The sequence below is a fragment of the Harmonia axyridis genome, chromosome 1, assembly GCF_914767665.1.
Source record: "Harmonia axyridis chromosome 1, icHarAxyr1.1, whole genome shotgun sequence".
In the NCBI taxonomy this organism is placed as follows: Eukaryota; Metazoa; Arthropoda; class Insecta; order Coleoptera; family Coccinellidae; genus Harmonia; species Harmonia axyridis.
Genome location: NC_059501.1, coordinates 27,280,907 through 27,308,892, shown reverse-complemented (window position 1 = coordinate 27,308,892; position 27,986 = coordinate 27,280,907). Strand labels below are relative to the sequence as shown.

Here is a 27,986-nt window from a genome sequence, read left to right as displayed (position 1 = left end):
ATTGGTTATTCATAAACTAATCCTTTTACTCTTAATAAGAAGAATATTGTAACAATAATTTTGAGTGTTCAGTGGAAGAATCAGGCGTGAAATGTTTAGTGATCAGTTGTAGCGATGGCAGATATTGTGGAATTGAAAGATCAGAAGCAGATTCGACAGTCTTGACATGATATGACATTATTGTGGTTTAATGGCTGATTCAGTCCAGTCTCTACTCGTGTAGTAGAATCTTCACTCACTATATGTTGAGTAGATCCATCATAAATACTAAATACCAATGTGCATTGTGCCTCCGATTTTTTCAATTGTAGGATTGTTATCAACTTCTATAGCCTTCAATACTTTTTTCCCATTCCAACAGTTTGATTGCTTGATTTTCAGTTTTTTCGAGTCAATTTTTGTTTCCAACCTTTCTTCCATATTATTTATTTTCTTCATGAAGCCTTTCGCATCCAGTGGTATATCAAATTTCACCTTGTACTTCATGGTAACATTTCTTATAGCATCATCCTTTTAAACTTTTATTTTTGTTATTTGGGATTTTTCCAAAATCATTAGGGTATTGGCAATTTCATTTGCTACTAAATGCACTTCGGTTGTACAATTTTTTTTCTTTCTTTCTTTTTTTGCTGCTTGACGAATACATTTTCTCTTGAATTGAAGTAATGTGCTCAACTAACAACGATAAGTAAGAGAGACCGTAAATGAGCAAACTTGTACAAAAATTCTGGATCATGTCTAATTGTTTCTCAGACAATCAACATACATTATAGAAAGAATCAACTCTCTAGCTATCACTTTTCATCAGTGCTTTCTTAATATAATGAATTTTCAATGATTCTGACGCCGCTATAAACACCAAATTTTGCACGATCAACCCCCGATACTACCAGATGTGCAGCTACTGGCGTGTCTGTACAATCTGAGTAGTCATCTACATAATATCGTTCAGTTATGGCTTCGATTATTATTCTTCTTGAATGATTTTCAAAATCTCAACTCCTCCAGTTTTTTTTATCACAAAAAGATTGGGCGATATATTTCGATATTTTTCTTGAATTTTTCATGGTTTTATGCTATGAACACAAAATTTTGCATGTAGGAAGTTTGAAATATTTAAATATTTGTGAATGAAATTATGTACTTTCTAGGCAAAAGCTTAAAGGCCTAAGCCTAACATCCGACATACAACTGCAAATATATAAATATGGAAAGAATTTCATACTAACAGGATACCGTTAATTTTCTTACCTCCAACCAAATGATGTTTTGGTGCGAACATTATTTCCATAATTGTATCTCCGACAAGATAGGTATAATTTTTCCGTCGACAAATAAACAATATCAATGTTAGAAAAATATATTTCAAAAATGAGGCTACATAATATAATATAAATATGATATATAAGAGCTATAAATAACCTGGTCATTCATCTCCATTAAACTGTATTGAATTCACAATCCATTTTGTTTCAATAGAAACTTCAGATATTGTTTGTCCAAAAACTATATATATGTATAATAATATTTATGATATAACATTATGTCTTAGAGAAAAACTCGACCCATGAAAGAACACAGAAAGATAGAAATAACAAGATATATTGATTTTGAAAAGTCTATACTGAATAGAGAACCACCCGAACAATTTTTATACCAAAACCAGGTTATTTTTTGAAGCACCATTCCACATCACCATGAAGTTCAGATTGAATCTCAACAATTTTCCTATTATCATAACGGAATGTATTTATCATCACGTTTCCAATAACAAAACAAAAAAATGTTGACTTAAACATAGTGAGAATGGATCAACTCAACTGAAGACTGCATTAACACATTTTTTCCTTCTTAAAAATAACCAACAATATGGAATAAATTTAGTATAGCATTCCAGTGGACATTGGAGAATGTTTGTCAAGGAAAAAAAAAATATTTTTGAGAGTCCACTGCGATGCTGAAAATTTTCTTAAGTAACTCGTTAGAATGCAAACATGAAGAAAAAAATTTAAAAGCAGACTTGCTTATAATCTACTAAAAATACTTAGTTACTCAGCTTTCATTAAAACATCTATGAATAAATTACTAAAAGCGAATTAGGCACATGTTTCATTATTTGGTTTTAATTTCACACACATTAATTTTTATTTTCTACTATCAGTTTCTTTTAAGTACCCAAGTGATAAAAAATGATCCTAATACAATACTACAAATCAAAACTTAATATCGAAGTGAGTAGAAAGTAGTTACCTACAATGTAGTTATGATTGGCAAGGGATTTATTCAATTATATGAAAAATGACCGGAAGGTGAAAGCAATTAATAAACATAAACAATGTACTTATCCCGATGTGAAAATAAAATATTCTCTATAAAAATAGAGAAAAAATAAAATTATGAATGTTATCAATTATGTTTGTACGGTTGTTCAAGAAATCATTGCTTCGAATTAAAAATAGTGATCAATTGTAAAGATATTAGCACTCATTGGTGTCGACTTCTGAATCTACATCAGGTGCAAAAATGGTTAAATAACAATCAAATTGAAAAAATATAACTTATTTTATATGTACCACGAAAGTTAATCCATAAAAAGGAACTATACAACTTCTGGCGAACAGTATTGTCGGATGAAATCTAGTTATGTATACAGTTTGAATAAGGTCACATACATCACATAGTCAAGAAAAAGATTTTCGATGGAACTATTCCCTCCTCGTGGAATCGAATAGGTCGATATTCGGTAGAAATCCGATGAAGAAAAATGAAAATTTCTTTGAGTGCGAACGTCATCAAGGAAGACTCGAGAAATGTATTTCAACGACTCACTATAGATCCGTCACAGGACCAGAGAGCGTCACCCTGGGGATCACTCCTGTGGAAATCCCATGGATGATTGAAGAAGTCGTGGTCATCGAGACCGAATCGGTAGAGTCAGTTTTTCCATTTTCCGAGACATCCGAAGCACTGACGTCGTTTCTTTTTGATATGCTGGCCAGCTTCTTATTCAAGCTGAAAGAAAAATACAATCTTTTTATCTGATGAGTAATACAAGAGAAGCGTTTCAGTCAAAAGCAGTCAATTCCAGTTGAATCGATCTGAAATACTTCATAAAAAATATGAGAACAAGATTTTTTTAAGTCAAGAACAATAAGAAGTATTAATACGAAAGTGATTGTATCGTCTGATGTGAGATAAATATAAGATGAATAATTTTTCGGCGTGCAGACAAATTTTCAATTCTGGAAATAATAAGAAGTATGTTCATAAATTTTAGAATCGTAGCAAATTCAATTTTTAAATTTTGGTACTTTCAGTTCCGGTAAACTAAATTTATCTGACAGAGTGAATTTAGCTACCAGCTGTAAGATTTATCGGAGGTAACCGATATTCCATGGAATTTGCTGCTAAGTGAAGTTTAGTCAAAGGACCACACCAAAACGAAGCATGAAATCACCTGGTCCAAAAAATGATCAGTTGTTACATTTTATATAAAAAATTAGCAAGCAAAATTTTAATGTTTGGCAAAATTAACAGAGACTTACATTACTACTTTTTGATCGGCTTCCTCCTTTTTAGCTCTGGTGTCTTGTAGCTCCCTTCGTAGTTCTAAAGCTTCCCTTTCCAGTTCCAAAACTTGCCTTGCAGAATGACCATCTTCGATCGAAGGCTTAGCAGCCGATAATTGGTTCTCTATTCTGAAACATAGAGAAAGCGTTGTCCAATTTGATTCTCGCAGAATTATGATGTCAAGAAATCATAGCCATTAAAAATTCAAGGAAAACTAAGAAATTTTCATGACATAAAAATGCAACAGCAAGAAGGCGTTCAAATTCTTTGACCTTATCTGGAAGAAATGTTCAACTAGTTGAAGGTTGTATATGATTGAAATTTTACGAATAAAATAATCTACGAGTCATCGAAAATTTCACGTTTTACGTGTATCTGGGTATTTCTCGAAATTTTAAATCGATTTCGTCATTTTTCTGGTAGTAAATCTTTGGTTTTTGTGTTTTTCTTTGCTTTTTGGGGTAGCGATTGAACGATTCCAGAGAGTAACGACGTGCAAATATCGACAACTAAGTGAATTCGACAGAGATGCTGAATCGGCTAAAGGTTTCAAGTAGGAATTCATCAAGCCAAGTAGCTTGACCTTTTAACCAACTATTTGACTTGAAAATCAAGCTCGTGAAAAATTACACACTTGAGATTGACTTGATTTTAGATATTTATTGCTTAACTTAATATCAAGCTACTCGATATTACTTGAGCTTGATATGCACGCGTCGCACGGCATATATTTCTGTGCGCGCTTAGACTAAATAAGGGGATTCCTCGAGCGCCGAGAGACTGAAGCATTTGCCAGTGTGACTTTATTAGTACTTTTCTCACATTTGTATGAAATCTATTGGTTGATTTCGGTAGTTTCAGAATTATCTTTCCAAACTTGGCCAAGGATTTTTCATCTACGCCAGCATCTTCAGCTCCTGTTGAAAGATCATTTTCCAGAGCTGCTCTTACAGTTATAAAAACCCGCAATAGGTCAGGCGACAAATCTATAAGATTCTTCATGTGTCTTAGATCCTGGATTGAAAATAATGAAACCAACCATAGCCTGGAGGTTTCTCAATATTAAGAAACTTTATTTTTTATTTTGTTATGATTTATAGTCAAATGTATGTTTTTATTTCAAAGAAGTTGATATTTTCGGTTCTTTAATTCAATAGGTTAAATGAATGAAAGTGTTTTTTGCAAGGTTCCTTCTCATTTCATCATTGATGTGATACTACACAACAAAACTGCTAAAAATCAAGTAGCTTGATAACTACTTGATAAATAAATACTTGACTTGACTTGATATTGAAAAACTACTACTTGACTTGATTGAACTGATTATTTGAACATAGAACGTGGAATGCCAAGCCAGTTACAAGAGCCTGTAGACAGTTTTTGATATTTCATTATCATTTTTTTATAACATTGAATAGTTTTTATTTGATTAATTTGTGTGACTTTTGAAAGAACGGTGTTGCGGATATTCTTCGCAATTCTTTTTGTTGTTGTTTTAGTCTATGTCTAGTTGTTTATGACTATCTGATCATTCGCCTGAGCTCACGCGACGCAACTAGACTACGCTATGTTTTCCTCTTGATGAGGACTTTGTAGTTATTTTCACATCGTTAGACCAAATGCCTGATTGATTACATGCTGCCACTACTTCATGGATGTTATGTACCGGGTTTTTCACCATAATTTGACCCCCCTTTAACTTTGTTACTAGAAGAGGTACAAAAAAATGTTTTCTACAAAACTTTCACGAAATCGACTACTGTTCTTCAGAATGATTTCACAAAACGAAATATATACAGAGTGGGCAATATATTGATAGCAACAGCATTTTTTTCAAATGGAACACCCTGTATATTTTTCTATATTTGACTAGCTCTTTTCCCCTGATTTCGAATATATAACATATGTTTGGCCTATCTCTCTTATTCTGAGGACCACAGAGTTTCAAATTCTAAAAACCACCTGGCAAAAGTAATCAATTTTCAAGTGGAAGGCTGCGATCACTCAAAATGCCCTTTTTTGAGTTGTCGCGTTGGCAACGATATGACATACGTTTTTCATTATAAATTGGAATTGGATCATTTGGATGCAACTCCTTATATTCTCTCCTTGTAGCTTTCTTATTTTTATTGTTCTCCACAAAAAGCGAAAATATTTCAAATTTTTGCGCTTCTGTGTAGTCCATATTCGATGAATAGTTTTATTCAATGACAAACGTATGTTACATATCGTAGCCAACGAGATAACTCAAAAAAGGGCATTCTGAATATCGCAGCCTTCCAATTGAAAACAATTACTTAGCTTGCCAGGTGGTTCCTAGAATTTGAAACTCTGTGGTACTCAGAATAAGGGAGATAGGCCAAAAATATGTTATAAATTCGAAATCAGGGGAAAAAGATTTAGTCAAATATAGAAGAATATACAGGGAGTTCCATTTGAAAAAATGAAGTTGCTATCAATATGTTGCCCAGTATGTATATACAGGGTGTTTCCTAAACATGCGGCAAAAATTCAGGGGGTTGTTCCTTGGACTATTTTAAGCATGTTTTGTCCTTGGATGATTTTTGAAAAACCTCTTCGTTTCGAAGATACAGGGCGAACAACATTTTTCATAGTTTTAAAATTAATAATAGTTTAAATAAAAACGGAGATACGGAGATCGCTGGATTGGAAGAGGTGGACCTCATTTATGGCCTGCTCGTTCCCCGGACTTAAACCCCTTAGATTATTTCCTATGGGGCCATCTAAAATCATTAGTTTATACCACTCCAGTAGAAAATGTGGAAGACTTGCGAAATCGGATCATTGCTGGGTGTAACTTAATGAGAAATGATCCTGGTGTTTTTGAAAGGGTTCGGCAGTCAATGAGGAGAAGATTGGATGCTTGTATGCTGGCTAGAGGTGGTCATTTTCAACAGTTTTTGTAGGTTGAGTTGAATTTTCATGTAATTTTTCATAATAAAATGTTATTATCTGAAATTTTGTTTCCCCTATATCTTCGAAACAAATAGGTTTTTCAAAAATCATCAAAGGACAAAATATTCTTAGAATAGTCCAAGGAACAACCCCCTGAATTTTTGCCGCATGTTTAGGAAACACCCTGTATTTCGTTTTGTGAAATAATTTCAAAAAACACTAGTCGATTTCGTGAAACTTTTGTAGACAACATTTTTTTGTACCTCTCCTAGTAACAAAGTTAAAGGGGGGGGTCAAATTATGGTGAAAAACCCGGTACCTACCTGAGTTATTGGCTACAGTTGTCAGCTTAGTAATTGTTGATAATTGTTTTGCCGCCTCGGTTTTTATCTTATTAGTAGAGGTGAACAGATGTTGTATTGAGTAGTACATCTGGGTGAATAAACAGTTCATTATCTCGATATTTTTTTTTATTCCTAGGGTATTTGGCGTAAATTTGAATCTACCTAGTGTCCATTGAACATCTTTTATTAGCTAATAAGGATACACTCACATCTCCATTGACATAACTGACTGAATTGTTGACAGGTGATCCAGTGACTTCAGTTACATTTTTTTGCGGGTAGCAAAATTGAAAGATGCGAATTTGAGCAAACGTGCCAAAGCTCCTGATTTAACGTCAATGCTTTTTCCATTTTCCTCACGAGACATTTTCCGACAAAGCGAACTCAGCATCGAAAGGTGCCATAATAATAATAATATTTCTTTATTTCCTTAAGACAGAGTACAGTGCATCCCATTTTGGGTGAGACAGCCAGGTTTCTCGCTTGTTATTTAAGATAGAGCCTTGCGGTTTTCACGTCCCTGTCCTACTTTTTCGTGAAACTCAAGTTGGTCTAATCAGATTTTGCATAACTGTTTCCGTTCAAGAGATACAGGGTGATTTTGGAAATTGATACTTTTCGGACCACTCCCTTATCTCCGAAGTTATTAGAAATAATGCTGAGGTAAAAACTACGTCTGAATCGGAATTCTGCGTAGAATCCAGTGGCGTACTCAATTTTTTTTTTCGGGGTATGGTTTTGAAGATTTAACACAAACTTATGTTTTTTTTAATGGAACACCATGTGTATAATTACTTCGTTGAATTCGTTATTTTTTTCCCTTCAAAATGATATATGACATTATGTAGGTAGGATGTTCAGAAATGTTAAAAAACACTAAAACATCAAATAATGATGATTTTTTGTTAATGGGCAATGGATTTCCCATAGAAAAGAAGAATCAATAATGATAACAATAATTTATAGCGATGACAGCTAGATCAGATTGGTTTTTTCCCTCTAATGCCTACTTGATAAAACAATGCTCCCAAATGCATATTAGCCATAATAACAACAAGGATGTTTGTGTCATCAATGAGCTACTACTTTTAAAAATCGAAAGTAATAATCATCTTATTGAAACATAGAAAATTCATGGCCCATTTACAAAAAAATCATCATTATTTGACGTTTTAGTGTTTTTTTAACATTTCTGAACATCCTACCTACATAGTGTCATTTATCATTTTGAAGGGAAAAAAATAACGAATTCAACGAAGTAATTATACACATGGTGTTCCATTGAAAAAAACATAAGTTTGTGTTGAATCTTCAAAACCATACCCCGAAAAAAAATATTGAGTACGCCACTGGATTCTACGCAGAATTCCGATTCAGACGTAGTTTTTACCTCAGCATTATTTCTAATAACTTCGGAGATAAAGAAGGGGTCCGAAAAGTATCAATTTCCAAAATCACCCTGTATCTTTTGAACGGAAACAGTTATGCACAATCTGATTAGACCAACTCAAGTTTCACGAAAAAGTAGGAAAGGAACGTGAAAACCGCAAGGCTCTATCTTAAATAACAAGCAAGAAACCTGGCTGTCTCACCCAAAATGGGATGCACTGTACACTGTATAGAAAACGTCAAAATGAATATGCATTCAATAACAATAATAATACGAAAAAAATAAACAAATTAGTAACTGAAACTGAAAATTTGATTTACAAAAGATTCAAATTCCTTAAACAAAAGAGTAATCCAAGTATTCGCCGACACTATAAAAACAGTTCATCAACAACAGTTTCTTAATGTCATTCTTAAATTTTCTGTACTCCAAAACTTTCAGTCTCTCCGGAAGATGATTGAACAATCTGATACCATAGTACGTTGGCGAGTGCTGAAATTTTGTTGTTCTATGTTTTGGAATACAGAAAATATCTTTATGTCTTGTATCGTAATCATGGTAATCAGAGCATTTTTTCAGCAACCTTGAGTTCTTTTTGATATGCAATAAACAATTTAATATGAAAACGCAGGGAAAACTCAACAATCATAGTTTTAAACGTACTATCATAATATTTTCTTCGGCATAATAACGTATATTTCCTCTTTCCCAACCCGTTCATACGCTCGTAACTATCGGCCTCGCCAACTGCGAGGTATAACCCCGCAATAAAAATAATTATTCGGGGTATCGCCTGCCATTAGGGCGGACGCGGACGCGGTCGTTTTTTTCCGCCGCCCCCACGACCATAACTCAGAACGACGACGGCAATTTTCCACGGCCGTTTTCCCGGCCGTGTGTTTACACTGGCCCCGTTGCGCGCCCGGAAAATATACTCGCCGATAAGGCATGAACGTTCGCTATCTACGGCTGGCGGTCGCGCGGAGATCGTGACGACGCTGAGGGAAATCGTGACGGCGATGGAGACCCTATTACGGCGTTGCCGTTACCACAGATTTTCGGGGGAAATAATCGAAATTATCCGAATATAGTTTCCAACTATTCAATTCGCAATGGAAAATTATTTCGATTAATAAACTTCATTAACTCAGACGCGCACTCCATGCGCTCAATACTTATACAAGAAAATGTGAGGAATATTAATTTTTCAAAATAGTCAAATATTCCTAAATAAGCCTTCAAATTTTTTTTGAGAGGAGGATTCTTTGAATTTCTATTAATTTTATGGAATGTTATGGCCATACATGGGCGCCCGCAGGGGGAGGCCTGGGTGCCCATGGCCCCCCTGAGATTATGATTGCCTCATTTTTCAGCACAACACCCTCAATATCTCAATCCAAAGAACAAGGAAAAAAGAAAAGTAATGGATTCACAACAATTTTGCGCTTTTCAATGACAATCATGGACGCCTTATCGTTTTTCAATAATTTTCATTTTGCCCCCCCCTGAGAAAAATTTCTGCGGGCGCCCATGTGGCCATATTGAAAATACTGAAAGATCTGGATAGAATTTTGTTTTTTAAGAATATTCATCACATCAATGAAAAACTATAATCCAAAAATAATTTCCTTCGATAGAACCATTTGAGAGATATAACGGAAAAAAAATTTTTTTTCAATGGATTTTCAACAGTCTGTATCTCTCAACTGAGCCGCATCGGAAAAATGGTAGAGGTAAAAAGATTTTTATTTTTTACCTCAGTAATCTACTGTTAAAATATGTGTACAAGTCAAAGACTTACCCTGATGTATAAGCTCAGATTGTTGTGATCAATAAAATTATCATTCCTTTCAAGTCTGATCATTTAACCTAGTCGAAAAACTGTCGAGTTAAGACTTTCCCTTGAACTTCTGAGCCTGATGGTTATTCAGTTTATCGCACAAAAATCAAAAAAGTCAAGTGTTGTTTGGAACCATTCAATCAACATTTTTTGGTCCTTCGAGCCGGATGAGATTGAACGACGCTTAACTCAATCACAAATCCTTGAAGAATCTTTCAGAGCCATCAAGAATCCCAGAGAGCATCCAGTGTCAAATCCAGCTCCCGAGATGAAACTTCCAAAGCAAATATGCTACATAAATTATGTTCTTCAACCACCGCCATGTACGAAAAACTAGAAGAGCAAGTCAAGATCTGCCAAGAACTCAGAAAAATTCTATGGTCCCACAAGAAAGAATAGTTCTAGAATAGTTATTTATAATACAAGTGCAGAAGGCATTGATATTCTTCCACGAGTTCAAAATTCAAAAACGAGCCACGAAGTGGCGAGTTTTTGAATGAACGAGTGGTAGAATGAGCCTTCTGTACGAGTATTATACATTATTTTCTCTAATTCATTGCATTCTTATTGAAATTAATGAAATATTTTCATAAATATCATTTAGTGATTTTTGCATCGAAAAATGTTGGTTGGCAGAAATGATTTCTTTAAGGCAAATTGATGAATTGACAGATAAAGCCGTGGCGGAAAGTTCGGAGTACCAACATATAATAATGAAATATAACCATGAAACAGTGCGTATCTGATATATTCTCGCACGATTTTGTTCTACAAGATGTGGAAGAATGAACGGAATAACCACAGAATTAGAGAAATCAATGATGGCCGCAAATCTCTTCACTGAATTTCAAGAGATTGCTTCCCGACTACTACAAATATTTCGGTTAAAATTTAACAGGGAAATTTTCCAGATGCTATGAACAAATCAAAACTAACATCATCGAACATCATCCAGCAAAAACAAGCAGAATCTTCACAGAAGAAAGTTATCAAAACCCGACTATCCCACAACTCAACACAACACAACAAATCAAGACTAAGCAGCATCCTAAAATCTACAACTTCTTCGAAGGAAATTTAATAAGAATATTATTAACAACAGCCATAAACCATGGGGAAGTCACACAATACAATAAGATATAGTACGATGAGATTATAGAAAATATAATCAACGCTTCGATATAGGCAGCAGGTCAGCAGGTTTCGATTAGTCGCTTCTAAATTGTACGAAATGAATTGAAGTAATTTTCCATTGTGGATTGAATAATTGGATATAATGTTCGAATTTCGAATATCTACCGATTTTCAGCTATGTCTATAGAATTGCATTCAATTTCTAAAGATTTTTTTACAAGTGGAAACAATCTGTTGAATGCCACGTCAACATGTTATATTGTTATTCTTTTCTGATTTTGATATTTCGATGAATAGTGACAAAGAACTTTTAAAAATAGAACACCAAGTAGGTAGGTATTCTCTGTGTTTTTGTGTGTTTCTTCTTTCTGTTATGATTTGTTTCATAATAGTGACAAATGACAACGACAACTGTCATTTGACCGTTTCCAGTGAACAGAAATTTTTTCATTTTCTGTTAGAATTTTTGTTGTGAACATGTGAACAGAATATGCCTGTTAAATTCTTATATGGGGTGTTAGGAGAAAACGTGCTCACGGTAGATCATGATAGATAAATAATATCTTAGTTTTAACCATCATATTGATTCACATCATAACAAAGATAATTCTCTTCATGGACTACCTAATTGTTAACATAAGTGCCTGTTTTGTTTTATAACAGCCGATATTTTACTGAAATAATCCAATCCAGAATTTCAATTCTGCAAATGTCACAAAAATTTATTTCTTTTTGTTTTGGATGAACTAGGAGATTCTCCACCTAAAATAATGGTTTATTGATGTTCTCAAAATTATATTTAGCGACAAAATCTTATTTAATTTCCGAATTCATCAGATGAACTCTCATAACATTTTGTCAACACTAACACTTTGAAATCCTATCAATTATATTTCAATTCCTATTTATCAATGCATCCCCTACCTTTTCCAATTTAGTTCGCAGTATATTCTATCTCTACCCCTGATGCGTTTTGAAGTTCGGCAACGTAGGTACTCTTCTGGCAGATACAGCCTCCAGAAAAGACTAGCTATTGACATATATTTTTCAAACCATTAAAAAAATAGTCCCTCAAAATTTTATACTTGTGGAATATTAGTTATGAATTAATGTGTCACAACTTTGCTGTCTTCTGGCAGATACCTACTTGCAACCATCAAAATATTAAAATTAAAGCTCGATCAGATGATGAACCATTGATAATAAAGAATTATTTAATTTTTTTTTTTTTTAAATAGTTCGTCAAATGAAACGCTAGCTGTCCTACTAGGTCTTTGCGGAGTCAACTTAATGGTCAAATTATTAATCCATAAGCCATTGGATCAAGAGATAGGTCAAGGAAGGAAAATACCATGACGACATCGAATTCGAAATGCAGCTAACCAAATGAGAAACGACCCACATCTGATCTGCCGAGTAACTGAATCTTCAGTTTTTTTATCAAATTCTTGTAACTTATAAACGAAAACAAATTGGACCTATGTTTACAAGAAAAAATGTTCAGATTGAGTGCAGCTATCTTCGGTCAGTGTTTGTCATAGAGCTTGTAGAAAACCCTGTATATCAAAACAGTGTAACACCCACAAAAAACATTAATGGTGGATTTCATGAAACTTTTATCGTGGTGATTTGCTCGATCGAATCATTTCTGTGTTCAATTTAGTTAATTTTTGACACTTCAATAGATTTAAAACTACAATCAATGAGTAGTCAATAAAAATTTTATGAAACCCGTCGTTTATACTTCGATTTCCGACTTCATAAAACGAATCGGATGTTGCACATTAAGTTCTTAAGAAATAATGCAAATTCTAATAGGCCTTCAACAGTTATTTCTTTTAAGAAATGACGAATAACTCCAGAACTACGCATTTCAAAAATATTATTTTATTTGAACTATAAATAGAACAAAGAAACCATCGAACTGATATCAATCAAGTTATAAAACTTCAAAAATCCGCCTGAGTAGATAACTATTGATATTGGATAATACTTTACAAAGTTTTCATGAAAATGATAACTCACTCAGGATTTATCGTTATATTCCTCAGTTGTTTCTCTAGTTTTGCTATTCTGTCCATGTTCCGGTTTCTTTCTGATATGAGTTGAAGATGATTCTGAAACAAATAGAGAATATAATAATAATAATAATAATAATAATTGTCTTTATTGGTTTATAAGTTTAGCTTACGCTACTCTTACACTTTAACCCATCACAGTTGAATTCTGGCTATATGGTAATGAAATTTTTTAAATAACAGTAATTAACGAGTGGTGATTGAATTCATTGAGATCTTTTAATTTCCTAATTCAAACAATCAGCGTCCTCAATATTCAAAGCTGAAGACAAAGCCTCAATGAAAGGGGTGTTAGAAGAATCTATAGAATAAATAATATATATAACGAAAAGAACGTTCAAGAATCACAAGGATAATTTTATTTGATGTACAAATTCGATTGATAATTCAAATTTAGATAAAATAGTTAGGTTAATTAGGTTTGTTGTTCTGTCAAAAATATAGTTCTAAATTTTGAATTCTATATGATATCACATACAGAGATAGATTTCAGATTAATCGAAATTGATATGATTTCGAATGGGCCCCACGTTGGGCGCCAATTATGCACGGGGAGAAAGATTCAAATTTTGACGGAATCAACAGTACTAAGCTCAAATCATTTTCTAATCTAATGGCTGTTCCGAAAGTGGTGACACCACTTGAATGAGAATGCCCAATTTTTATATCATATTCATAATCTCAATTTTCATGGATCTAAAGGTTTAAACTGAAGATCATATATCTATTCTAAGAATGCCAGTTCACATAAAATTTTTATGTTTATATTGCTTTTTTGCATTTCTTAGCAATGAATTCTGAATCCCCATAAAAAATACTTCATACCCATTCAAACGTTTTTGCAAAACCAATAGTGGAAATTAGAATAACTCGTATCGTCATATCATACCGAATTTCAGGAGGACTGTCTATATAAAATAACCGAGAATTTAAATCATATTCATATTATAATATTTTTATATTAGTACAATTATATGGTCTCCAATAAGCTCATGAATGAACGAGTCAGTACTTTTTTTCCAATAATTTCTTGATATTTCTTGCTGTGTGCGCCTTCTCCAATAATGTATACAAACAACGCACAGCTTTAATAAATATTATCACTCTTTCGCCTCTGGCGAGCCCATTGTGACCCGATTCTGCATATTCATCCGGGGTAACGCAAAGACGCAAGAACCACCTCACCTCACCTGGGTGGTCCACCTGACAGGTACTTAGCGCTTTCAGAGAGGACCGCTCTTGGACGTCGTGCTACTTCCGGACCCATTTTACATATTCGTGACGTTACCGAGTTTTGACTCCACAAATCCAAACATTTCACGTCTTTTAGCATGGCCATTCAACAACACACAGAGAGAAGAGGAGGCGACGACGCGCCTCGATCACTGTGGGAGGTAGCGGTGAAGTGGATTAGGCAAGGTGGGTTTTTATTTTGGGCCGGGATAAGGCCCGGTGCACACATCCGACTTTTGCAGTTACGACACCCGTTGCGGTGTCGTACCTATTCAATGCACACTACATACTACACCGTCGTGGTTGCGGAGCCGGATCAATTCAATGTGCACTAGTTTCCCATTCAGCATCGTGAATGTAATACTTTCTGGACTTATTTGATTATAATCAAATAAGTCCAGAAAGTATTTACATTCACGATGCTGAATGGGAAACTAGTACGCATTGTATTTGTTGGATCATAAAAATTTAAAACTTTTTCAGTTTTTCATGATTTCTACGAAACTGTCACTCATATGATCTTGAAATCTCTAGCTGTTTCAAAAATTGAATTTGAATTTTTATCAATAAGAGTTTGAATAAGACACTTTATTACTTTTGCAATAACTATAGACAATGATAAAATCGTTCGGAAGAAAATATATAGGCTACCAGCGGACTCACCGATCATGAGAAATAGAGATGAATTGTTGAAAATCCTGTTGTTCGAAGAATTGATGAGAACAACATACTACTACCCAATAAATTTTTCTGATGACATCATCTTATTTTAGTTTCCTCAATGAAGAAATCGATATCCAATTCCCTCTCTGCCATTGTGCGAACTCACGACAAAAGTCGTATGTGTGCACAGGCCAATATAGAAAAGAGTACTGAGAGATCGCATGTACGACTGCGGCCCAGTTGCGGCCTAGAGGGACATGCTACCAAAAAACGATCGTATGCTGGCAGTTACGACGTCGCAACTGCACGGCGGGTAGTGTGCATGCTCCCATTTGATTCTTTGTACCACAGGCCGCAAGTACGACACAGCAACGGTGTCGTAACTGCAAAAGTCGGATGTGTGCACCGGGCCTAAGACGACGCAACGCGACCTTCACAAAAACGTTGCCGAACCGCAATAACGTCCGATCATTCATTTTTATGATGCGGTGTGGAATCTGCGTGTTGATATTCTGTGGGATAAATAACGGGCGGTTTAATCGTAGTGTAGGTGTTTACGGTTTTACAATTCGTTGTCGTAATTCACTTTTTGATTAGACTATTTTATGAGGCCCTGTTGATCGAAATATTTGTATTGTTTTTATATAATTCATTTAACTTGTGGAATATGTCTCAAAATTTTACAAGAGCACACTATTATTTGTTCTTTGATTTGCGTCTCTATATGACGCTACAATAAAGATTATTATCAGGGATTCATCAAGCCTAGTAGCTTGACATTTTAATAAACTACTTGACTTGAAAATCAAGCTCGTGAAAAATTGACTTGAGCTCGACTTGATTTTAGATATTTATTGCTTGACTCGATATCAAGCTACTTGATAATACTTGAGCTTGATATACATTTCTGCAATCTCGTGCGCGCTTAGACTAAATAAGGGGATTCCTCGAGAGCCGAGAGATTGAAGCGCGCCGAGAGATTGAAGCGCGCCGAGAGATTGAAGCATTCGCCACTGTGACTTTATTATTAGTTTTCTCACATTTCTATGAAATCTATTGGTAGATTTTGGTTGTTTCAGAAATATCTTTCCAAACTTGGCCTTTTGATCAAGTTTGGACGAGAAAAGTTTGGCCGAGGATTTTTCATCGACGCCAGCATCTTCAGCTCCTGTTGAAAGACAATTTTCCAGAGCTGCTCTTACAGTAACAAAAACCCGCAATAGCTTAGGCGACGAATCTATTAGATGCCTCATGTGTCTTAGATCCTGGATGGAAAATTATGAAATCAAACAAAGCCTGGAGGTTTCTCAATAATAAGAAACTTGAAATTTTCTCATTTTGCTATATATATATTCTTTTGAGAAAGAGCAAATACAAAATATTAATTTCAAACAATCAAGCATATGTGTCGATGAATCTCAGTATTAGCAGAGGAAATGTAACGGGGCATCATACATTTCAACGTATGATACAAGAGAACAGATAAAAACCTCAGCAAAAACTCTGTCTCCCCGTATCGGTGTAGTGACTGGTTTGTTTCTATTTCGAAAGAGTTGATATTGTCGTTTCTTTCATACAATAAGTTTAATAAATTGAAGTATTTTTTGCAAGTTTCTTCTTCACTTCAGCATTTTTTTATTGATGTGACATTACACAATAAAAATTCTAGAAATCAAGTAGCTTGATGATTTCAAGTACTTGATAAATGAATATTTGACTTGACTTGAGATTGAAAAACTACTACTTGACTTGAAATCATGTCAAGCCAAGCCGTATTATATAAAAAAAATTTTTTCATGAGAATCCCATTATCTCAGGAACCATTGTTACCCAAGGTATGGCATATTGCTGAAATTGTTATCAAATAAGCTATCTAATGATGCAATGATATACTGGGTGTGCCATTTGAAATCAGGAAGTACTAGTCCGGTATAACCAGAAGTTTTAGACATCTGAAAATATTTTAGGGAGAATGATCAATGTCTCAAACTTTAATATGCAAATTTTCAACGGCTAATAGGCCATCACGGTGAATCACCTATATCCTGTATGTTCACGACTCAAATTGAAGAAAAAACATGACAATTTGGGATGTTCTACAGTTTTCGGAATCTATACTTCATTTACGCAGCATCCCTCCCAGTAGTGTGGGATGTCGACTCAAATGTGAGAAGTAAATTCTTTATATTCTTTAGGTATTTTTGTGATTGCAACTAAATTTTTGTATTCGAATAAAGTTTTAAGTACTGTGTATTCCTCCATTTCTGCAGGAAATTACAGCCATTTGTCAAAAAGTACGGAAACATTCCTGCTCTTAACACTATTTGGAGTGTTTTATTTGGCTTGGAATATGTGACTCCGGGGAATTATGTGAGTTCTGACTCACGACCCAGTTGAACCGACTGGGCTCGGGCATTTCAAAATAATATATTTGCAGTATTCAACTGCTACACAAAAATTTTTCACAGTACGATTCCAAAGAAACATTATCGAAAATAACAAACCGATAGGCTTGGAATATGTAACTTTCAATTTTTTGGAATTGTGAGCTCTGTCTCACGACCCAATTATACCGACTGGGCTCGAGCAAATAATATATTTGCAGTATTCAACTGTTACACTAAAGTCTTCCACTGTACGATTCCAAAGAAACATTATCGAAAATAACAATCCAGCATGGTTTGGAATATGCGACTTTTAATTCTGTGGAAATGTCAGCTCCGCCCCACGACCCAGTTGAACCGACTGGTATCTGGCATTTTAAAATAATATATTTGCCGTATTCAACTGCTACACATGAGTCTTCCACTGTACAATTCCGAAGGAACATTATCGAAAACAACAAACCAACATGGCTTGGAATATGCAACTTTTAATTTTGTGGAATTGCGAGCTACGTCTCACGACCCAATTATACCGACTGTGTCGGGCATTTTAAAATAATATATTTAGAGTATTCAACTGTTACACAAAAGTCTTCCACTCTACGATTCCAAAGAAACATTACCGAAATAAAAAACCAACATTGCTTGGAATATGTGACTTTTAATTTTGTAGAATTGTGATCTCCGCCCCACGACCCAATCATACCGACTGGGCTCGGGCATTTCAAAATAATATATTTGCAGTATTCAACTGCTACACAAAAGTCTTCCACTCTACGATTCCAAAGGAACATTTCCGAAAATAACAAACCAACATGGCTTGGAATTTGTGACTTTTAATTTCGGGGAATTCTGACCTCTGCCTCAGAACCAGTTACACCTCGAGTTACACTGACTGGACTCGGGCATTTCAAAATATCGTATTTGCAGTACTTAACTGCTACACAAAAGTCTTTCACCGTTCGATTCCAAAGGAACATTATCGAAAAATAACAAACCAACATATCTGGTCCACGCCGATATATGTGGGTCCAAAGGAACCCGTCGAAGATGGCCGCTATTGATTTTATCAGGATCCGTCAGGGTCGGCGGAGAGAATACGTGGACATCGTTCCGTCAATATTTGCACTTCGAGTAGACGTTCTCATCAAGTATAGTAGACGGATGGACCGTGGATCATATTTCAAACCACGGTTTTCTTGTTCGCCCGCCGCCCCGATCAAACACTCCGCCCAGCGATGTTCGCTCCGCAAATAATATTATCATTTACCTAACTTCCAAATCTAACTGGAAAATGTATTTGCCCATTTCGAGCCTGGCCTAATCAGGAAATGGCCAAGGGAGAGCCGGGGCTCTCCGCGGGCTGAAGGATGTGGAAGTTTACAGATCTGGAAGGAAAATATAGGGCTTCTTTCGTTTTCCAGGTTCTCGGTCGGCTTTTTAATGGGTCGTGTCGGCCGATGAGAATGAAATTACCGGCTTTCTCTCAAGATCAATGCTGGGGGATGAACGGAACAATGGGTGCATTAAGGAGTTTTTTCCATTTGAAGTAATCGCGGAAGCAGCACGGGAAATAAGACAAATTATCAGAGGTAATGCCACGAGTGTTTCAAATATTATGGAATATTTCCCTCCTGTCAGAAATTCAGCGTGTTTTCTTTGAAAAAACTGCATTCGGTCATTTTCATTTTTGGAGAAAGAAAATGAACTCATGCAGTTTTTATGACAACACGCTGTCATGCAAAATTATCGGTAATTTTGATGCACTTGTGCAATTACTTACGAAAATTTTATAAATTTTTAATGTGAAATTAGAATTGATGTAGTTAACCCCTTAGCGAGTACTGTGCTGAATTTGGAATAAGTCCTTTACAACAAATCATCAAACAGAGGAACTGATTCAGAACAGTTTACGAATTCTGTTCCATATTCGGCACCCTCGCTTTTCGGCGTTAGCAACTTATTTTGTGAGTTGGGTAGATTTTAGTGTGCCCACCGGTTTACACCTTTTACGACATAATACTCGCCAAGTTTTGGTGGTCGAAAAATGTTGAAATATAGGATTTTAGTAAAAATAGAATTATTCAGTATACGGTACCTAAGTGTTCCTTATTTCGATTCCTGTAAAGAAATACATATCACCTTTTTTTATTGTAAGTAATTTGTTAACTTGTGTCATATTCGGAACGATTTGTAGTAAAGGCTAAGCCCTCATATCTCCTGGATATGGTGTGCCCCAATAGTTGGATATTGTGAATGAGAATATTATTAGCTAAAAAATCTAATGACTTAATTCTTACTTGTTTAAGCAGATATTCTAACAAGCTCTTGGCATATGTGCCATATTTGGCACATGTCATAATAACAGTTTTCACAGAAAATTTGAGGTGGGAATTTTTTTAAGGATGAATACGTACCTAATAAACATATCAAGAAATTTCGAAAAAAAATTGCCCCAATAAAGGGGATTGGCCCAGTATTTGGGGAATATTCCTCTTGATTACAACATACAAAACCCTACCTGATTCTGATATATGATTGTCCTCTAATAATCAAGATGATATTCTGGGATTAGTTGGAAAGAGTTCTCCAACGAAGGGTTTCATTTTGATATTGAAAAAATTTATTATATTTGAAGAGAATTCCATCTTCAAGATCTTGAATCGATTAAGAGCGTTGGCATATCCTTCACGTGGTTCCAAAGGAAAAGGCAAAAGGTTTCTTATAAAAATTGCGATTTTTTCGTTACTGGTGTGGCACATAGTGTCATCTGGTTGAAAATAAACGTCGTCCACATCAATATCTTCCAATTACAGTGTAATGTCGTTTGTAGAATAATTAACTCAGAAGATCGACGAGGAATCGACAAACCTGGGTTTTCGTCAACATTACATGCTATATACAGCAGCAATATTACCAGTTTTTTCTCGAGCGACGCACACTGTTTCGAATTTTCACGACACTAACTTGCCCCAGCAGTTCAAATGTTTCCACCATTTTCTTTTTTGCCGGCCAGGAAGATGCCTCTCGATAACCCAGAATTGCTTTAGTTTCGCGAACTGTCACAGCAAAATTTTCACCATTTTTGAAGTGAATTTCAACAACTTCATTGCATTGTTGAAGCATGTATCTTTACATTTCTTATAATGGCGTAGTTTTTATGTCAAAAGCTGACAACTGCTAGTGAGCAGGCTGTTTAAAATGAAACCTCTTATTGGAAAACCTCTTTGATATGGTTTTAATTAGGGTGAGATGGCGAATGGTGAGATGATAGATGCTCTATTGAAATGGTTAGTTATTTAGAACTTTTTTGGGCTCTTTTCTTCTTCCTCCACCTCTTGTAGGAGGCACATTGCCTGTTCGGTTCAGATATATGGTTACCTTCTCTAAGATTTTGAACAAGTGTCAAATTATTTTCTCATCTAAGTAGTTGCTATGGGTGTAGTACACTCGAATGCTCCGTGATTTTAATCTTGTTTAGTAACTCCTTTTTTGGTCAGTGCTGAAATGGCAGATATATGTGAATGGTTCGTAATTTTACTCTTTTTCGTGCTCATTCCAATTATTTCCGCAGATGTTGTTGTCCATATGGATATTGAATTTATCCCTAGAGACATTTTGTATCAAAATCTCTTCTTCCCAATTCCGATGCGCAGTCAAAAAGTCTGTCAGTTATTACATTAATTTGGATTTATCGATCTTTTTATAGTTTGAAATATCAATGAACGGGACATTGTTTTGTTTTTAAAGACAATTTGAAAGACCATATCAACATTTATAATCGAAGAATAACTTCCTGGAGCTGAAAGCTCATCAATCCTATCAAATTGTCTCGAAATACAAAATACTCGATAAAATGAGTTCAAAATAATAGTCGGCTATTTGTCATAGCCTAGGGACCTCCGATTGTCGCAGCATGATCACGAAAGATATCTAGTATATATTCGGCATCAGTGAGTCGACTCTCAAAGTTAAAGACCATTCCCGGCTCAAAATCCGAAGAATACAGACATTGTGATGAAATGATTCGAAGACGAGCTTTCAAAAATACTAGGATTTTGAAATTAGTAACTAACGATATCTGAAAAATTTCATATTTTTAAATGGAAATGACTATTGGTAGTAACGACTCAAATTCGAACAAGTCAATACAGTTAAATGTGTGAATAAATACCAATTGTAGTTAACAAAACAAACACCGACTCCTACACTACACATTTACATCTACGATTGTCGCAGCGTGAAAGAACCTGCAACCTAAATAAGACCACACGAGATCCACCTCTGGCCAATTTCTACGACCACAACGCGGCGCCCTGAATTACCTCCAAACCCTCGTAGAAAATCCCAAAACACCTAATGAAAACCCCTTCGAGAAACCGACCGCAAATATCTAGATAGCCGGGCTTACGGAGGATCCGAGTTCATTGGCTACTACCCTCCTCTCCCGTCGCCTGCTGGCCTAATAGCAGTCTTTGCGGCCCTTCGGTCGCCCGATAAAACGATATATATACTCGTATATATACGTTGAGCAGCGCGACCCTCGTCCAGGAGGCGTTTATGCCGACCGAAAGAAATCCAGCGTGCGGGCCTACGATGGGAGTGCACTCCGAGGTAACCTGATCTCCGGCTCTTTCTCGACATGGCTGCGCAAACAAGCAGATTGGCCTAATGGAGGCCATCAGGGGTTAACCTCCGCGCCCAGCGGGATTACCAAACCCATTACGGCAATTAACTGCAGATATAAACGGGGCTTGCGAGCCGTTGGAGCTAGGAGGATAGGACGTCGATGTGAATGTATTATACTATTATAGTAACGCCGATCGAATCTATACGTCTTGGCATGAAACAGTGGAAACCGCATGTATGCAAGTTAAAAATAAATAAACAAAAACAGATTAATGGTGGCGAAAAAGATGTGACAAAACACGGAAAAGAATTCTTCAAGATTTTTGTCCTTCTGTATGAAAATACACAGCAATCTCGTAAACTAATCAGACAATCTAGATACATGTCAAAAATTAAATCCAATGTGGTGGCAGTTGGCATGTTGTTTGTCATAAGTGGTTTTTTTGTTTGCATTGCGATTTCCTCTATATATCTGCGCATTTTCGACTATGGACAATAGTTTGCGCGTTCACTGAAAAGATGCCTGTTACGTGCATTTTAATTGGCCATGAATCTCGTCATACTAGAGATTTGAGCTACAAAGTAGGTAGCTTATATTTTTTGACGTTATTTCATTTGAAGTTTTGCTGAGTGTAATTTACATGTAACTTGAATTAATCTGAAATAAAGAAATGTCTTATCTTATCTTGAATTGCCAATGTTTGACATTATTTGAGCAAAATAGCTTAAGGAGATAAGTTTTCCGCCTAGTCATGTTACTCATCAGTAAGGACGATAAATACCTCAAAAAAAAAAATTAATAAACCTTTGAGATCAATGAAGATTAACCCTTTCATTCAAATATGTTCCCTGGTTCAAAAGTTATGATAATATTACATTTGTAGATTTTATCGCTGTCTACTTTGAATATCCTATAACTTGGGAGCCAGCGTTGGCCAGAGTCTTCTGATCAGCTTTTATTATCAAGGGCATAAAGGTCTACCAACAACAATATCAATATTTGAAATTACATTCATACATTCGGATGCCTGGTCCTTTCAAGTCCCTGATAACACCATAGTATAAAGAAAGGATAGTGAGCCAGTGTAGTGCTTTTTTCGATTTTGTTGATGTTGAGCGCCATCTAGTAGTTCTCAAGTTGTACTCACGTTTTACTCGAATTTTACTGTCAAAAATTGGTCCGTAAAGTGGAGCCCTCTGAAAAAATCGGTGTTATTTTGAAGAACTAAAATATTCTAGATAGAGTGGTCAGAAGATTTCTATATTTTGATATTTTTTCTGCTCTGTAATAAGCATTTACGCCAGTGGCGTGTATTTGTGATAACTTAATAATAACATAAAAATTGTTGGCAATGTCATGCGACCCCTTTTCAACCACGCCACTGAATGAATTATCGTATTATTTCTGCGCCATCTATAGCTCATGATTCAGCGCTATCTATTATCGAGTTACTTCTCCAAATCCAAATCCAACTACAGTAGCGACCCCTGGTGACTATTTCCTTGCCGTCAAACGGCGGTTGGCTTACTATCCTTTCCTTATACTATGATAACACTTAAATCTTTTCTTTCGAGAGTTATCATGTTTAAGTCCTTGAGGATGGAATATAATTGAGTTTGACCACGAATTCGTGCTCAGTGAATCAAACCCGCATCATAATTCACGTTCTTTTTTCGGGGAACGAACCCGGAAGATATTCTGTATTGAATATTCATTACTATATCTGATCTCTATTTTTAAAAGGGTTGACAAACTTCAAGGGGATATCATACACTTATATGTATTGTTGCAAAAAACTTCATTTGCAATAAAAAATGTCAAATAACACATAGTCGAGAAGTTGACGGTTATTTTTCAATTGAACATTTTTTATTTTACGAAGTATTTCGAGTTTTTCCATACAATCAATTATATTTCAGTTATAATTGTAGCCAGGTCAAATTCGACCACATATCTGGAAACGGCATTAAATTTGCTAAAAGATAAGATGTTCTATGTTCCAAAAATGTTAAATCGAAGAGAAACCATCGACATTTCGATTTTCGACATTTTTTGTTGCAAACAACTTGTATGATCTCCCCTTGAAAAGTAGACACCCTGTACATTCTCTTCATTCAAACCATAAGTCCCTTCCAGTCAACAGTTGGAGCCCTATCGGGGTGTCCCTACAATTTATGTAGAAAAAGTCGCTGAGAGAAAGTAAACATAATGAAGCTAAAAACACCACTATTTATAATTGAGCATTCGCCATTTTGCAATAAGTGCTATATCGAAGGTGCAGTTCCATTCCACTTCCATTAAACCCCATCAAAAGGTTTCAATTTTGGCGTATAAACCGAAGAATATCTCTACTCGCATGGAAAATTCATATATAGTTATAATAAGTTATAATTGTAATCTCGAAAATGTTCAACATTCTATCAAACCAAAAATATTGCTTTCAGTTTCCGAATAAAGATTTTATGGTTAGGTGGATCAAACCATTTTGGTTTATCGTTTTTGATAATAAACTTTTGGAATAGCCCCAGACGAAAAAGCCACTTGAAATTTTCACCTTGGATAATATAGGTAATACTTGCAGAAGAAGAATGCTATATTTCTATGATTCCTACTAGCTACAGAACATGATCCATGATTTTTGAAGAGTAAAATTATTTTCTGGAAACTTAACAACATATTATCATTAAACTGAATACATGGATGTATTGCTAGGATAACACAAAAAAAAATTACAGCAAAGAACTATCTCTTATAGTTCCGGGGTTTTATTTTTTTATGCAGATTCCGGAACTGATGACCTCGGTTTCAAATCCCACCGGTAGATATTCATTAATCTTTTATTTTCAATCAATCAGTTTTTTCAATATTTTTCGTCACGTTACGAGATATTTTACGTTAGAAAAAAAATATACTAATACCAAAAATAAAATAATACTAAATAATAATACACAGGTGAAATTTGCAGTGTTTTTGTACCTACCTAAATCATAACTTATATAAATTCGAGATAAAATTAATTCTGAACTTTCCAGAATGAGAGACTTCCAGAAAAATATTTGCAATAATAATCAATTAACATCAGGTCAATTTAATTGTTTTTACTGCCAAATTGACCAAAATCAATGAAAGAATGGGTTACAAAATGGCGAATGTGGCGGTTTCAAATAGGTGAATTTCCTCGAGGATTTCCTATTTAGTAATTGTGCGATCTATGTGAGAGAACTTTGCTGGGGTATACAAAACCTCCCAGAGCTTCATGACGATCGGTTGAATTATTTAATAATGCATGAAGCACAAACAAACAAATGTAGATTCGTTCATACAGGGTGCTTCATTCTAAAATACTCATTTTCAATGAAAAATAATAAAAAAGTGAAAAATACGAAGAGGTGTTTTTGTGAGAATTAACCAATTACCGTTTCAAATATTTCGCTATATCTTGGTGTCATTACAAGATATCCGGAAAATTCTGAAACGATTTTTTAAGTAATTTTTATGACTTATATGATACCCATAACATATAATAGAAATTAATTTTTGAGATGTAGAGGACTCTTGGCGTTTTTTGAATGATACAATACAGTTTGTTATCCGCAGATATATTCAAAAGCATCCCGTTACCAGTTCTTCAAAAATATCATGCGTTTCAAAGCTATTGAGTTCAAAAAATTTAATTAATTTCACGGCATTCAGACAATTTTTCAATTCTGGAAAACGTACTTCCTCGAGCGGGACTCGAAACCCGCAACCTCCGAATAACTAATCCGATGCTCAAACCACTAAGCGGAGAATCTTCAGCTTCCTCGGTGGCTTAGTGATTTGAACATCGGACTAGTTATACGGAGGTTGCGGATTCGAATCCCGCTCGAGGAGGTACTTTTTCCAGAATTGAAAAATTGTCTGAATACCGTGAAATTAATTTCATTTATCAACACACATACGTTAAACCATTATTCAGTTATTGAGTTCTTTATCTTTTTGAGAAAACAGTGCCATTCAAAGTGAAAATTGACAGAATTATACTCCAGGCACTCAAGAGATTCCAGTCGGGAATTCAAGTTCATTCTCTGATTCACAGTCGTGCGGCCGTGTCCCGAGCTGCCCTACTGTAAAATGATCAGAACGCTCGAACATGGGTGCCTCGTGAGTGGCCGCCTTTAGGGAACACAACAAGTAACTTTTCTGAAAGTCCTGCATGACCTGCATTCACCACTAGGCTATGCCAACAACTCATTTCACTACTGTATAACACCAACTCTCCTCTATATCTTGAAATGGTAATTCATTTCTATGATCTGCTATGTGAACCATAAACAAGGTCTGTAGATTATACAGGTTGTCTCGTAACTTGGGTTGAAGTGTGGGGTAACGCGTCATCCGGTGTCTGTCAAGGTCTATAGAGTGTCTGTATCGCCATTGGCCATCATTGACAGACATTTTATCGTAGCTATTTTATGATTGAAGATATTAAAGGCTATTTAGGATAGGCTACAAACGATATACGCGATCAAACTAATAAGAAAATCCGTGAAAACCCACGATTTCATTACAATCAAATGTTATTTATTTGGATGTGTAAACCGAGTGACGTCACGAATGGTTGACGCTGATTGGTTGAAAGTTACGAGACAACAGGTCTAAATCTATAGACCTTGAACCATAACAATGTATGATAAAACATTTTAGAATTTTGGAATATCTCGAAAAGAAACCAAGATACGGCGAAGTATTTGAAAAAGTCATTTTTCAGAAACACCCTGTAGGTAATGCTAAAACGAATAAAGATATCTATGATCTGATTTCCGATATCTTCTTATTTCGAAAAAAGAGCTGGGGGTCCTTGAAGATATTTTCTAGTATTATAGTTCTCGAGATGCTCTCAGTGAATATCGAATTTGGGACACCCTCTACACTTATTCATGAAACACCGTGTATATAGATCAAATATCTACATTAATTCCTACGTTATATGCACAGCTAAACGTTTCGTCGACTCATTCTTCCCTCTCGTGTGTCAAACCGTTTACAAATAAGAACGATCAACCGCAACAGGGATTTCCCCCAAAATATACAAAGAGACAACTCCATCAAATCGTTTCATCCCCGATGAAAGTTCAGCCAGTCGATTATTACTTCGACAAAATTCCGTTCCGTCGCCGATTATAACGTCGTAGAGATAAAAACCAAAGTATCGCGACGCGGGAGAGGACTCGATCAAACCTGAGCGCAGTTTGTTTACGATATTAATACCGATAAAACAATCTTTAATTTGGGCCGGATTGCCGACATTAGCCCCTAATATGTGCGCAAGATGACTCTCGCGGCTCGTACTAAAGCACTGTGCAAATTTATATTTCCCTTTATGTGCGCTTCGTACATAATATAAAGTACACTGTTTATATTTGCCTAGCAATATTGGCGTGTGGACTCGGCGTATTCAATTTTAACCATTTTTTTTTCCTGCCCCGTTCCTGCAAACTTCGCCCCGGAATTTTCTAATAAATATTGGAGTAGGTTTGGCGAGGCTTAACACTCCGCGTTCTTTGTTTTCGAACTCTTTTGTATTTGATTTTTAAATTTGGCCAAGGCGGAAATGTCCTAGGTCGGCGTGGTTTTCCGACACGGGCCGATTTTTCTTGGGGATTAGAGACCCGTTGACTTAAATTGTTGTATTTTGCAATGATTTCGGCAATACACATGTGAAAAAATTCTACTTGTTCAAAAAAAGATGTATTATTTGTTTATTTATTGAATATTTCACAAATGCCATCTCGACAGTTATTACCATTGAAGATAGAACTACA

The 27,986-nt window shown here is 35.4% G+C and overlaps 1 protein-coding gene across 2 annotated transcripts in view; it reads right to left on the bottom strand.

Moving 5' to 3' along the window:
- Positions 1-1,344: 1,344 nt before the first annotated feature.
- The window catches only part of LOC123675469, a 30,315-nt gene continuing 3,673 nt past the window's right edge, over positions 1,345-27,986 (bottom strand). For both annotated transcript variants that reach the window (XM_045610828.1, XM_045610833.1), the window contains 3 exons: positions 13,220-13,311; positions 3,546-3,698; positions 1,345-3,012 (listed from right to left, as the gene is read on the bottom strand). In XM_045610828.1, the coding sequence (XP_045466784.1) occupies positions 2,829-3,012; positions 3,546-3,698; positions 13,220-13,311 (429 nt within the window). In that variant the 3' untranslated portion in view covers positions 1,345-2,828. The remainder of the gene's footprint in view (positions 3,013-3,545; positions 3,699-13,219; positions 13,312-27,986) is intronic.